Consider the following 14,538-nt stretch of genomic DNA (forward strand, 5'->3'; position numbering starts at 1 on the left):
CTGGGAAAGAGTATTCTCTCTTTCTCTCTCTGCTAAAAAATCGTGTATATAAACTCATTAATTGTTTTCTAAAAGTTAGCCAACTTTTATCTTCCATCCTTCCTTCCTTCCTTCCTTCCTTCCTTCCTTCCTTCCTTCCTTCCTTCCTTCCTTCCTTCCTTCCTTCCTTCCTTCCTTCCTTCCTTCCTTCCTTCCTTCCTTCCTTCCTTCCTTCCTTCCTCCCTCCCCCCTCCCTCCCTCTCTCCCTTCCCTCTTTTCCACCCTATTGTTGAATCCTTATTTTCTTTTTAATTAAATGTGACTTACAGATTTATTAAGATTCAAAGATACAATATTCCAACACCAATCCTTCACCAGTGTCCACTTCCCTCCATCAGTGTCCCCAGTTTCCCTTTTTTACCCAGTCTGCTTTTGTCCCACACCTCCCATCCTAGTGGCAGACTGAATAACAGTTCTCCTGTTTTGTTTCTACTGTCTATGGACCTTTTTTATTCCACTATTATGTTTCTTTATATTCCATATATGAGAGAGAGCATTCTGTGTCTGTTCTTTTCTCTTTGATTAACTTTACTCAACATGATACTCTTCAGATCCATCCACATAGCAGAAAATTGTAGGACTTCATCTTTTCTTATGGCTCAATAGAATTCCATTGTGTATAGTACCATAGCTTCTTTATCCAGTGATATGTTCTTCAGTTCTTTGGCAAGTATTTGGGTTGTTTTCATATTTTGGCTATTGTGAGCAGTGCTGCAAGGGATGTAGGCGAGTGGAGGTCTTTCCAGCATTGTGTTTTTGGACCCTGGAGTATAGTCTAAGGAGTGGAATTTCTCAGTTGCATGAGCTCAAATTTTTCTTTTTGAGGAATGTCCAAATTGTCTTCCAAAATGGCTGGACCAGTCAACACTGCCATCAACAATGAAAGCGGATACTTTTCCCTTTCACATTCATGCCAACATTAGCTGTTGTTTTTGAAGAGTGCCAATTTCTGTGAAGTGAGGTAATATCAAGTTGTTTTTGTTTGCATTTCCCTGATGATTCATGATAGAGTATTTTTTTCATATGCCTTTTAGCCATTTGTATTTCTTCAGAAGAAGTTTTTATTTATCTCTTCTCTCTCTCTCTTTCTCTCTCTCTCTCTCTTTGTTTTGGTGAGGTTGGACATTTACTTTCTTGTTCCACCAATGCTTTATATAACCCTTTATTGAATGAGTGGTGGGCAAATATAATTTTTCCCAGTTTCTGAGGTATCATTTTATCCTGATCATTGTTTCATTTGATGTACAAAAGCCTCTTAGTTTAATAAAGTCTCATTTTGTTTATCTTTGCTTCCACTTCCCTGGTCAGTGATGTTTCATTGGTATAGATTCTTCTAGATTTAATGTCATGGAGAGTTCTATGTTCTCTTCTATGTATTATATGGATCGAGGTCTGATATCAAGATCTTTCATCCTTTTAGATTGAACTTTTGCGCATGGCATTAGAAATAGGTCTAAATTCATTTGTTTCATGCAGCCAGCCAAGTTTTCCAATACTACTTATTAAAGAAGCTTCCCCTTGCTTCACTTACAATTTTTCCTTCATTAGTGAATATTAATGAACCATATACCTGAGGGTCTGTTACTGGATTTTCAATTCTATTCTATTTATTTGAGGATCTTTCTCTGTGCCAGCAGTACACGATTTTAATTACTACTGCTTTGGAGTTGAGGAAACTTTGGAGTTGAGGAAACTTTGGAGTTTGAAGTTGAGAAAAATGATGCACCCCATCTTCTTTTTCCCGAAGATTGTGTTGGCAATCTAGGGGTTATTGTTTATATAAATTTAAGAAGTGTTTGTCTATTTCTTTGAAAAATATCATGGATACCCTTATAGGAACTTCACTGAATCTATATAATACTTTGGGGAGTATTACTGTTTTGATGATGTTAATCTTCCCTATTCAAAAGTAAATTTAAATATTTAGCAGAGAATGTGTTTTCACTTCCCTGTGTTAGCTTCTATTTCTTAGGTAGTCTTATATAGCTTGCCATGTATAGATCTTTCACTTCTCTTAGGATGATTCCTAGGTACCTCATTTTGTGAAGCATTATTTGGAAAGAAATTATTTTTAAAATTTCTTTCTTCTATTTCTTTATTTTATTATAGGAAATCCATGGACTTTTGTGTGGTAATTTTGTTGCCTGCCAATATAAATCTATTGTTTCTAAAACTTTGTAAGTTCTTTGTAAGTCTTTAGAATGTTCTAAATATAGTATTGTGGTATTTGAAAATAGTAAAAGCTTGATTTTTTTTTCCTTTCCTATCTGGTTGTCCTTTTTTCTTGCCTAATTACTATGGCAAGTACTTTCAGTAATATACTAAATAGGAGTGATGTGTTGTGCCTGATCTTTGAAAGAAGGATTTTATTTTTTCCTATTAAGTATAATGTTTGTCTCCATGTGTTTTACAAATTTATTTATACAAGTGTTTCTATGTATATATGCAAAATACATATGTTGACATTGAAGATCTGCTGATTCTGGCCTCTGATTGCCAACCTACCATCCCATACTTGGTTCCTAAGATTTTGGTTCTTATTATCCACATTTTCTATGCCTACTTTTAGGTCATTTTATAGTCAGTCAAACATATAGCATAGTTGCAGAATTGTAAATGCAGACCTCTATAAAAAATGCTTATTTGGAAAAAGTAATATTAACAATGTCCTTTTTTAAACTATATATCTGGTCCAAAATGTCTGTACACTTCCTCTGCTCACCTCCATTGTTCCTCATAACTCAAAGTGGTCATGTTATCCATCTTGAATATAGTCTGGTAGCTTCAACAATGTTCACATTTCATTTTTGGGTCCTCCCCCTTACATTCTAGTTTAATTGACTGTTTTCTTTGCCATTTAAAACATCCACTATTTTGAGTCAGTTCTTCATGGAGAGGCATTGTTTCCCTTCTGCCTCCCTTCTGTTTCCATTTCCACACTCTTCCTGCACTCTGCAGCAAAGCATTCACATTACATAATCCTGATAATTTCTGTGTTTTGTGCACAGATGAGCAGTCACTTTTTTATTTCTATATTATCATCTGTGTTAAATGAATATCTATCTGGCCACTCTCATCTATATTACATTCTTTCACTTAAGAATATGTTAAAAATGGGGCTGGAGTGCTAGCATTAGAGGTAAGGCATCTGTCTTGCAAGCTCTAGCCTAGGACAGACTGTGGTTCAATCCCCTCGTGTCCCATATAACGGGTGTGGCCCCCCCCAAAATTCAAAACAACAAAAAAAGAATATGTTAAAAATCATGGCACCTAGCCATTGAAATTCTCTTTGCTCTTTTCAGAGCTACCTTTGCTCCACTTAAGTATCACTGACCCTATCTTCCTTTTGATAGTTTCTTAGAGAATTCAAGATGTGCTTAATAGTCAATTATTCACAGCTCATGTCAGGATATGCTATTAAAATATTTTGGGGGGGGCTGGAATGATAGCATAGTGGTAGGTTGGTTGCCTTGCATGAGGATGATCGAGGATGAACACAAGTTCTATCCCTGGCATCCCATATGGTCCCTCGAGCCAGGAGTAATTTCTGAGCACAGAGCCAGAAGTAACTCCTAAGATGCCATAGGTTTGACCCCCCAAGAAACAAAAAAAAATTTTATTGGCTTAAAAGTTGCATATTGTGTAAAGAACAAATCTCTTTTGTGAAAACCAAAGTTTTCTCAAGGCCCTACTGCCATCAGTGAGAGCATTTTTGTAAGTTCTGTGTTATGGACCTTATCTCAGAACTTCTCATTGATTAGCTCATGAACGGACACAACACCTCTGTGAAGTAATGTGATTATTTTGCCTGTACAGAGAAACACTGAGAGTATTCACAAGATGCCAGTATTCGCAAGATGCCAGTGAGCAAGGACCTGGCTCAAGAGTCACATGGTTTTCTCATGAGTGACACAATGACTAAGAGAGCTAAAGAGAAATATAGATCCACAAAATCAATATAGACCCACAATCCATAGATGACCCTCTACAAAGGACAGTTAGTGTCATTACAGGAAACAAAGTCCTCTGCCTTTGAATGGCCCAGAAAACAGTGCAGTAGAGGAGTTTCTGGGGTATATTCTGGGGCAAGATGCAGTAGAACATCATCAGGCAGTGGTCTCTAGCCCATTCTAGTTAACAAGCTTCCAGGAAGTTCCTTGAGATGCTGTTGAGTGAGAATTCTCAACTGCACACTAACAACATTCAAAGACATTGACATTGACCAAGCTTGCCATGGAGTGTCAAGCTTTCGACATTTAAGAGTCCTCTTGTGGGGCTGGAGAGATAGCATGGAGGTAAGGCGTTTGCCTTTCATGCAAGAGGTCATCGGTTCGAATCCCAGCGTCCCATATGGTCCCCCGTGCCTGCCAGGAGCAATTTCTGAGCATGGAGCCAGGAGTAACCCCTGAGCACTGCCGGGAGTGACCCAAAAACCACAAAAAAAAAAAAAGAGTCCTCTTGTGTTGAGCTGGTTGAGTCCCTAGAATCCAACATTCAAGCTTTAAATATGACTTTGCCATTCCAATGGATTTGGAGGTGTCACTTGCTCTCAACAAACCTCTACACCTAGTTTTTAAACTAGGGCTATAATCACTGTGTCCCAAGTCATCATGATTGTATAGAAAATAGTATTTTCAATGCAATGAGCATACTTCCTGGTGGCCTAATGGAGCAGTAGCCTTCCACTCCCACTTCCCAGAGACTTTCTTTTCATAAAGAATGACTCATATACCATCCATGAGACTCTGTGCTATGGGAGCCATTGGGTGCATTATGATAGAACTTCTGTTTGACACAAGAGCACATGAAATGGTTTCATCCTTGGCCTCAGCTTGGGAAAATTTACTCTGGCACAAAATTGTATGACGCACCATTTCCTGAAAAAATAGGACTCTAAGTCACTCTCAGCCATGTGTGACTGTCCAAATTCCAGGATCACCTGGTCAGGTGTCTCTTCCCCAAGAGCAAGATATCACCAAGCATCTGGAGTGCTGGGGTGGACCTCTGCCTGTCCATATGTCCCTAACATAAAGATCCTTTTCTGTCATGACCAAATCAACTGCTGAATCTGAGCTGATGACTCTCAATTGATACACAAAACAAGGGTCCAGGGAAGCCACTTGGGGCATTTGTCTGATTGATGCATCTGTGTGTAGGAATAGGCAAACACAGACCTTGTGAGAATTTTTCAGTTAGAAATTGGCCTGAACCAATTGGCAAGTGATTGAAAGTTTGTGAACTTCAGGATGATACTCCAAGCTGCCTAGGTGCATCCCCTCAGCATCCAGGAAGGCACTGGGGCAGGCACTGCCTGATTATGAGACTGATAAAGGCCATCACACCCCAGTATCCAGTGTCAGTGTGTACACAGCTCCTCACCATACCACATAACACCACACCTCACAGAAGATCAAGAATTCATATGACTAATCCCTGGTACCTGAATCAGATGAGTGATTTAGTGAGGACAGTTTGAAAAATGCTGGTACCCATTTTTATTCTCTTCTGGCCTCCTCCAGTGAAGACACTACTTCTGATGACCCTATGTCTTGAAGCAATAAACTTAATCCAATCATCCTTAGCTCTTCAGATCCTGGCCATCTTCGCAGATACACTCAGCTTTGAACATCTTCAAAAGTCACTCACCAAATACTGCTGCTATGGAATAATGGAAACTCCTCATAAACTATCAAGTACATTGCCAAGATGTGTGCATGGGGGTGAGGTGAAGAGTGCCTAGGGCCTAAGGGGCCTGAGTCCTCAGCCAAGCAGGACTACACCCCTCCCTTCCTGTGCCTCAGAAACTGATGTTGATGTTAATTTTGTCATTTCAAAACCACCTAAGAATCCACATGTATTTTTTATGTGTGTGTGGGGTGGGGTAGGGATGCTGAAAGCATTTTTTAGCAATGATAATGTAAGAGGGGGAGGATTACAGATGATTTAAATTTATCTTTTTCAAACTCACTTTAAACTCGAGCCTCTTTAGTTACAAAGGGAAAAGATAAGCATGGCTTCCTTTGAATATAACACCTGGGGCAAGGCAGGCATTTAGCCTGAGAACTCTGCCACCATCCTATTGTTAGTCTGAGTTTCTAACATTTCTTTAAATGCTTGGTGGAATCCAGGCTGGTGTCCGCTATAACAACAACAACAAAATCAACTTCTAAGGAACTGGAAGACTTTTAACAAAGAATAACTTCTTAGAAAACAAATCATGACTTTAATTTTGATTTTATGGAAAAGCACCCTTCATTCTTTCAGGATGGAGAAAATATGTCCCATTCTCCATCTCCTGAAATCTTCCTTAAGCAAGATCACACATGCAGGTGCTGATGGGTCTAGAGAGAGTACAGCAGCTAAGAGTTTGCCTTGCACATGGTGGATCTGAGTTAGATCCCTGTCATCCCATATGGTCCATGAGCACTGCCAGGAGTGATTCGTGGAATGCCGAGCAAGAGCACTGAGCACCACTGTGTGTGACCTCCCAAAAAAACACAAACAAAAATTCAATATGCAGGTACAGAATGCCGCCACTGTTGAGGGGAATGTTGGCACCTCTCCCAGCTGCAGGTTTTGAGGCTCACTTTTCAGGGGTAACCAGAGAGATCAGGACTAAAATTATTGGAAGAAAATCACCCGGTGTAATAGAAGAGATTTGATCCCTGAAGCTCCAGGAAAGGGTGACATGCCTGCTCTTTGCAGGATTTGTGAGAATGGGTAGGAGGTATATCCACTGGGATGGAGGCAGGAACAAATAAACCCCAAATAATAAAATCAGAAAACTGTGATATTTTGAGAGCTAAGTCAAGATGGTAGAATAAATTGTCAAATGTCACAGTAGAATGCAAGGGCAGGCCACGGACGCTGCTGTGCAGATATGAGCAATGCGGTCATGGCCCCTTCAAAATGCTGTTATAATTTAAAGGGTTTGTCTACTTATGATGTGTTATGTTTAAAATTCACTAAATTCTGCTTCTGGGTTATAATTAAACCATGTAGTCATTTGGATATGCTCATTTAATTTCTATCGTACTTTAAAATTATTTTACATTCCTATTTGAAAAGACTTGATTTTCAATCATCTTTCGTTTTCCATGAGTTCTTTTTGTTATTGTTCATTTTTTGTTTGTTTGTTTGGTTTGGGTTTTACCCAATGACACTCAGGGTTCACTCCTGGCTATGTGCTCAGAAATTACTCCTGGCAGGTTCGGAGGACCATATGGGATGCCAGAGATCAAACCTGGATCAATCACATGCAAGGTATATGCTCTACCCACTGTATTACCTCTCCAACTCCTCCATGAATTCTTTACACTTGCTTGTCATCTCCTACTCTGCTTCCCTCCTTGCCCTACTATGTGGTGAGCATCTCTTGCACCCAAACTCCCTGTCCTCACCCTCCACACCCATCCACAGCAGTGCTCAGGCTCAAGCTCATGGCCTGGAGCAGGACACTTGCAGTATAGTGTTTACTTCTTACCAAGGCAGACACCTGTTCCCAATCACAGCCCACTTTCTGGGACACTGTCACCTTTCCCTGGGCCTGAGCTCCAGCATGTTCTCATGGCCCATCCCTGGGCCCTAAGGCTCCTAGCCTTGATGTAGGGAACCAGGCAGTGCTAAAGCCCTGAGTGGCTTGTCTGCACCTGCTGCACGCTCAAGGCTGGAGCAGCCTGCACTGTGGTGGGGCGCGGGGCCTCCCTGGCGCCATGCATCATCATGACAAGGCATGTGGGTGATGCATGGCTGAGAAAATGAAGCCATCAAAGAATAAATCCACGATCAGATTAAATTTAATTGTGGGATAAAAGCATTCTCATGTCATGCTGGTGATGAATTCACTGGGGAAAGGACTGTGCGCAGCTCAGGAAAGGGGGGAGAGGAAGAGGAAGAGGAATTCAAAGTGAGAACAGAGGTGAGGAAGCCAGGAGCCTGGAAAAACAGAAAGCTCCTGGGCATAGAGCCCAAACCCAACCAATGCCACGCGCCAGCCTAGCACCCTTACAGTGAGCTGTAATCAGATGAGTTCCCTAAATTCTGGGACCACGGGAGCCTGGAAGGCTCTGTCCATGAAAGCAGGGCAATCAAAAAGCCCACATCAGCACCAGCAGGGTGCTGAAGCACCCATAAGTCTGGTGGAGGGGTGGTCCTTAAGACTGATAGGGACCAAGGCATGCTGGGGGTAACAGAATTGTTCACACCACATGATGATGTGATTAATTAGTTACATATTGGTCAAAACTATACATTGAAAAGGATAAAATTTCCCTAAAAAGGGAAAAAGATCCTGACAATGTGATCCTTAAGATAAGATTCCCTATATATATATATAGAGAGAGAGGAGGCTGATGTGGTGGGAACTGTCTGTGTCCATTTCACCTCCCAGGCTTGGACTGCTGATGGGAGAACGGGAAGGTGCCAGGAAATGAGACACACACAGATCCCTGAGCCCCAACAGAGCTCTGGGGACAGACTTGAGATCAACCCTACAGTGAGCTGCCAGATCACCCTGAGTTCTGGGACACCCGTTAAATGTTCACTGATAGTCCAGCATGTGCCCTGGCACCTGGACTTTCATGGTTGGGCTCATTGGGTGCCTCAACCACCTGCCTCAGTGTTGCTTTTATGCCTAAATGTGCCCTCATTCCTGCTGTACCGCCTTTGCTCTGACATCCCATATGGCCAGCACTGCTTACACTTGTTTCAGGCATCTATGGTCTTCACTAGAGAGCATCAGGGTTCACAGTGTGAGATGGACTTCCGGGAGTACACCAGATGGTCCCACAGAGCAAGACCATGAGTCCCTGGTGGCATTTGTGAAATGTCAGTTACCCACATCTCAGTTTTCTCAGGGGGAACAGCTATCATTACCTAGCTGACAGGATCAAATGTATAACTAAACCCAGAAAATTTTCTCACATTTCGGTGTCCAGTACCAGCCCTCCAGGGCCTGAGCTTGGCTGTCTCTGGACAAGGTCTGGAACTGTCCAAAGTGGGAGAGCCTCAACCTGAGAGAAGCTAAGGCCACAGGAAGAAGTTGTGCCTCCCACCTCTAGGGGTAGTACTGTGTGCTGGGTACTCTCCCCAGTGTGCTCTCTCTCTCTCTTTCTTTCTTTCTCTCTCCCTCTGTGTGTGTATCTCTCTCTCCCCTAGAACTCTATCCTTGCAAATGATGGAGAATGGCCAGGTGGGTGGTAGGAAACAGCAGGGAGGAAACCAAAGCTATCAGGGCAGCCACCAGCATGGGGACTGCCTATCTGGGCCCCACATAGCCCAGTCAGCTGTGGGCTCCCTTTCTAAACTCGCTCAAGTCACAGACTTCTACCGCTATCTTGAAATCCTACTTTTGGATACATTTAGTCTCACAGAAGAAACAAATTTTACTTACTTAACCCAAATGAGTAGCCAGCCAAGAGCCTGCCCGTCAAAAGTTCCTGACGGACAGACGGACAGACGGTTGCCAGCGAGCAGGATTCCAAGTGGTTGAGAACCGTTTCCATCTTGTTGACAAACACATGTTGTAGACAGGAAATTACCCTCCTTGGTGCCTATTTTATCTCTGCTTAATTGCTGCTTGATAATAAATGACAACACAGAGCCCATTAATTAAGCTAACAATGTCCACAGAACACCACTTCCTCCTTCTGGGAGTTGCCTTGTTCCAGGAGCCTGGATTCTGCCTGTTTGCTTACAGCATTTTATGAAGCAGTTTAAAGAGGTTCCAGGACACCTGAGTGTCAGGGATAGACTCCCAGTGTTGATACAGGAGCAGAGGTAGGGAAAGAGAGGGAGGAATTTAGAGAGGGGTATCTGGTAGTTAGAGAGCAAAAGTGGGGTGCGTATTCAAACATGTGGACACTCCGAAATCCACCATATCCATTTGCAAAAATCAGCCAATAGAAAACACCAAGGCCCATGTGGAGGTGTCTTTCCTAGAAGAGGACACAGCAAAAGACCTGACTGGTTTGTATTTCTCAGTAAGTCAGCTGGCAGAAGTGTGCATTTGGGAATGCTCTACCACAAATTAGACTGGTGAAAGGGAACCAATTATCTGTCAGAGAAGGAAAGCTGGTCCTGACTCTGAGGGTCACTGAGTATGCACACCAGCCCTGAACTGGAACAGTGACTCTGGACTGGTAGGATCATTGAGTAAGTACCCTCATGCTCTGAGGTGGGAAAATTGCTGAGGTCCCTAAAGAAGAGCAGACATGCTGGCTTGGCTCCTGCCTGGGTGGAAGGAAACAGTTGGCTCCTACAGGGAGCAGGCTCCTAGTGAATTCCAGAGGGTATCCCTCTCCACACCTCCACACAGACTGTGTCCTGTCTGAACACTCTCCGAATGGTGCTGAACTACTAGGAATTCCAAGGCACTTGTGGAGAGTTCCATATTCCCTCCACCAACCGCAAAATAGTATCTGGCGCTCCTGGGTCCCACAAATCTCAGACTTCAAAACTTCTGGGGGTAGAGCCCAGTGGCTGATGTGTTCACAAGTCTTCTAGAAGAGTTCAATGCACACTGGATAGGAAAACAGTGCCTTGGCTCTTGTTTATCAAATGGCTCCAGCTCTCCTCTGCTGAACGGGTCAGTGCTTACTTCCCCAGTGTGTTCCAGGTTCCCATCTGTTACCTCCATATCCAGTACCCACACTGTGGACTAGCTGCTCTTTCCACTTAAGAGGCTGTGTGGCTCCTTCCCTTCAAGCACAAGCTACCTAGAATCCTCCTTTTCTTCTTTCCCTTCCTTAGCTCATTATCTTCCTTCCTTCCTTCCTTCCTTCCTTCCTTCCTTCCTTCCTTCCTTCCTTCCTTCCTTCCTTCCTTCCTTCCTTCCTTCCTTCCTATTTCTTTATCTTCCTCTGTTCTCTCCTTCCATTAACTTCTTTCTTCTTTTCATTACCTCACTATCTTTCTTCTTTCTCTCCTTTTCCTTCTTTTCTTTCTTCTTTCCCCCATTCTTTCTTCCTTTCTTACTTCCTTCTTTCCTTCTCTTACTTTTTCCTCATCTTCCTTCCCTTCCTCCTTCCTTTTCTCTTTCCTTCTCTCCTCTTCCTTCCGTAGCTCATTATCTTCCTTCTTTTTTCCTCTCCTTAATCTCTTTATCTTCCTTCTGTCCTCTCCTTCCATTAATTTTTTCATTAGTTCACTATCTTCTTTCTTTCTCTTCCTTCCTTCCTTCCTTCCTTCTTCCTTCCTTCCTTCCTTCCTTTATTCCTCCTTTTCTCTCCCTTCTTCCCTCATCCCTCCTTTTCCCCATCCCTTCCCTCCTTCTTTTCCTTCCTCTCTTCCTTTTTCTCCTTCACTCCCCTTTCCCTCCTTCATTCCCTTCTTTATTTCTTCCTTGAACAAAGTATTTTTATTTAGAAAAATGTAAATAGAGTTAGTTATATGTAGAACACATGCTTCTGCACAGGGGGTGGAGCTAAGAATGCATATTGCAGGTTGAGATGCAGGCAAGTCTCCAAGATGGAGAATGCACCATAAAGTAAAAGAAGAGAATTATATAATTCAGGTTGAGATTGGACTGACTCCCAAAATGGAGAATGCACCTTTTATTTTGGTTGTTTTTGTTTTTGGACCACACCCAGTGATGCTCAGGGGTTTCTCCTGGCTATGTGCTCAGAAATCACTCTCAGCTTGGGGCACCGTATGGGATGATGGGGGATCGAACCACAGTCTGTCCTAGGTCAGACATATGCAAGCCATTCACCCTACTGCTGCACCACCGCTGTGACCCCCTATTTGGTTGTTTTTTATTTTAAAATCACATCTAGTTGTGATCAGGGATTACTCCTGATTGAGTGGCTTGGGTGTTGCTCCTAGCTTAGGGATCGTGTGGTATCAGGGATAAAACCCAGGTTTACTGAAAGCACTCTAGCCCTTTAAGTGAGGTCCCCCAGTACAGGGATCACATCTGATCAAGAATCAACACAACTATCACTGAACCTAGCAGAAAGCAGACACTGTGTTCACGCACCAGTGAACGAATGAAAACACTTGCCTTGTCACTAGCAATGCCAATGGCTAGTTCTCTCTAGAGAGTTTTTAGGAAGAGCAACTGCTAACTACCTTCCTGGTCAGAAATGAGCACTTACCTGGGGTCCCCAGCCATGACACGGGTACAAGATTGCTGTGTGATTCTCTAGTGGCCCCTGGTCCAGACAGACATCCTTAGCCTTGTTGTTGCGAAGCTGTGGGAAGAAAAACACCCATCAGAATTGATCTAGGGTCTGAGCTGCTGTGCTACCCCATTCCTGTTACTCATCATGATGGTCCTATGATGTCACAGGGAAGGTCACATGCTGCTGCTGATTCTGTGGACAGCAAAAAGTACTTAACAGGATCAATCAGGTTTGTTGTTGTTGTTGCTGTTGTTGTTTTTAACTGGGAAATGATTCCAAAATCCCACCCTGCAAGAGTATCTACTTCCCTCTATCACTGTCTCAGTGCCTCCCTCAGCCCCATCCTCTAACATGACAAGCTTAGTTAACAGGGACAAGCCTAAGTTTCACACAACAACAACAAAAAATGTAATGATATGACATGATGGAATGTTAGTGAACATCATGAGGATAAACATTCTGCAACATACAAGTGTATCAAATCAATGCTTTGATACTTGATGTCATAGGTTAAGTGTATCTTAATGAAACTTCAGGAGAAAATGAACACCAGCATGGGAGAACTAACCTACACACTATGGTAGGAGATACAACAGGTTTAAGGAAGGGTGAGAGCAGGAGTGCATCTTATATATTGCATAAATATTGAATTTTATTATAACCAAAACAAAAATTTATTGTAAAACCAGCACAGAAGCCCAGTCCCACAAACTGAGCTTTCTTGAATGTGTTAGAAGGTTGCTAGCTGCCAATAAATCCAATGACACTGAGAATTTTTGGAAAAAAAAATATCTATACTTCTCACTCAGTCATTCAGAAGAATTTGATTTTGAAAATAATGAGATTTTAATATATAATTTTCAGTATATTTTGCTTGTTTTATTTTCATATATGCAGGAGCTATGTGATAAAATATATTCAATGATGTATAACGAAGCTTTAAAAATAAATACAAAAATTTAAAATGTGGGTGATTGAAATAGTAAGATTATTATTTTCAGAAGAAAAGAACAACATTGTTTTCATAAACTTAACAGTTCATAGTAAATTGGAATGTTTTATGTATAGCAATTAGTTCCTGCTTTGAGAACTATGGGTTTATTTTCCCATTGGGACTCTGAGTGGTTCTGTTAGACATTTATAGGAGCGCTTTACATATTAAGGACAGTATTAATGGCTTTATGGCATATTTGTTCCATATAATGATTTTAGAATGCAAAGCATTCTAAATGTTCTTTCTAATGTTTGTGCAATCAAATTGAGTAACTTAACACATATGTATGGAGGTCTGCTAAGAATCTAGCACTGGGCATTGGGTAATAAGCAAGAACACAGAACTGGTCCTGCCTGGGAAGAGGCCACAGTCTGAAGAGAGACAGGCACTGAACTAGCTGTCAAGACACTAAAGGGACTGACTATGCCAGTGGTCAGGGCATCGAGGAGAAAGGCTCTCACTGAGGCTTTTAGTACCAGGAGGTGATTCCTGAGATATGTGTCACACAGGCCAGACGGAAATGACAGTGTTCTGCACACTTCTGGGAAGGCCCTTTCTTGTACACTGCTGGGGAGGCTCTCCCCAAAACATTGTTTTTTAAAGCAGGTAAATAGATAAAATTTGGGCCTAGAATCCTGATACTCTCGCAAGATGGGCAAGCAGGAGATGAGGTCAGGGGGTAGGACAGGCACCAAGGCCTCTGCAAAACTAGAGGAGGACAGTGTTTCTGAACTTCATGTGGGAAATGTAAAGTCCATTTTGCTTGTTTTGCTTTGAAAATATCTATATTTGAAAGATGTATTGTAGACAGTACAACGTGTACTGTCTATATAATGGAGAACATGAAATACACACACACACACACACACACACACACACACACACACACACACACACACACACCAGAAGATATAAACTGCAATGTGGTAAGGATTTACTCTGCTTTCTTTCCCTTCCCACTATTCTAGGCATGGTGAAAAGGACCAGAAGGTTGGTTGTTAAAAAAGAGTTGTGGGTCAGGAAAGAGGTAAGGCACTTGCCTTTTATATGGCAAACCCTGGTTCAATCCCCAATTCTGCATATTGTCCTGGAGTACTGCCAGGGATCACTCTTGAGCACAGAACCAGAAATAGATACTGAGCATGCATCACCCAAAAAAAAATCTAAATTGAAAAATAAAGATAAAAGGAGAGCTGAAGAACTTAGAGGACTGTCCATTCACCAAAGCTGAGTGCACATTATTCTCCAGTGTGTATGGATTTCTGGATGCAGGAAGTCATTTGACAAGATACCCAAATGTGATTTTAAAACCCTCAAGTGGGCTGGAGAGATAGCACAGTGGTAGCTCATTTGCCTTGCAAGAGGACCCAGGACCAAGAGTGG

At 42.1% G+C, this 14,538-nt stretch overlaps 1 protein-coding gene across 1 annotated transcript in view; it reads right to left on the reverse strand.

The window, feature by feature from the left end:
- GALNT17 (polypeptide N-acetylgalactosaminyltransferase 17) overlaps positions 1-14,538 on the reverse strand; it is a 421,732-nt gene that overhangs the window by 15,058 nt on the left and 392,136 nt on the right. The window contains exon 9 of the mRNA XM_049789513.1: positions 12,135-12,230. Coding sequence (XP_049645470.1) covers positions 12,135-12,230 — 96 coding nt within the window. The remainder of the gene's footprint in view (positions 1-12,134; positions 12,231-14,538) is intronic.

This window comes from Suncus etruscus, chromosome 15, assembly GCF_024139225.1.
Source record: "Suncus etruscus isolate mSunEtr1 chromosome 15, mSunEtr1.pri.cur, whole genome shotgun sequence".
In the NCBI taxonomy this organism is placed as follows: Eukaryota; Metazoa; Chordata; class Mammalia; order Eulipotyphla; family Soricidae; genus Suncus; species Suncus etruscus.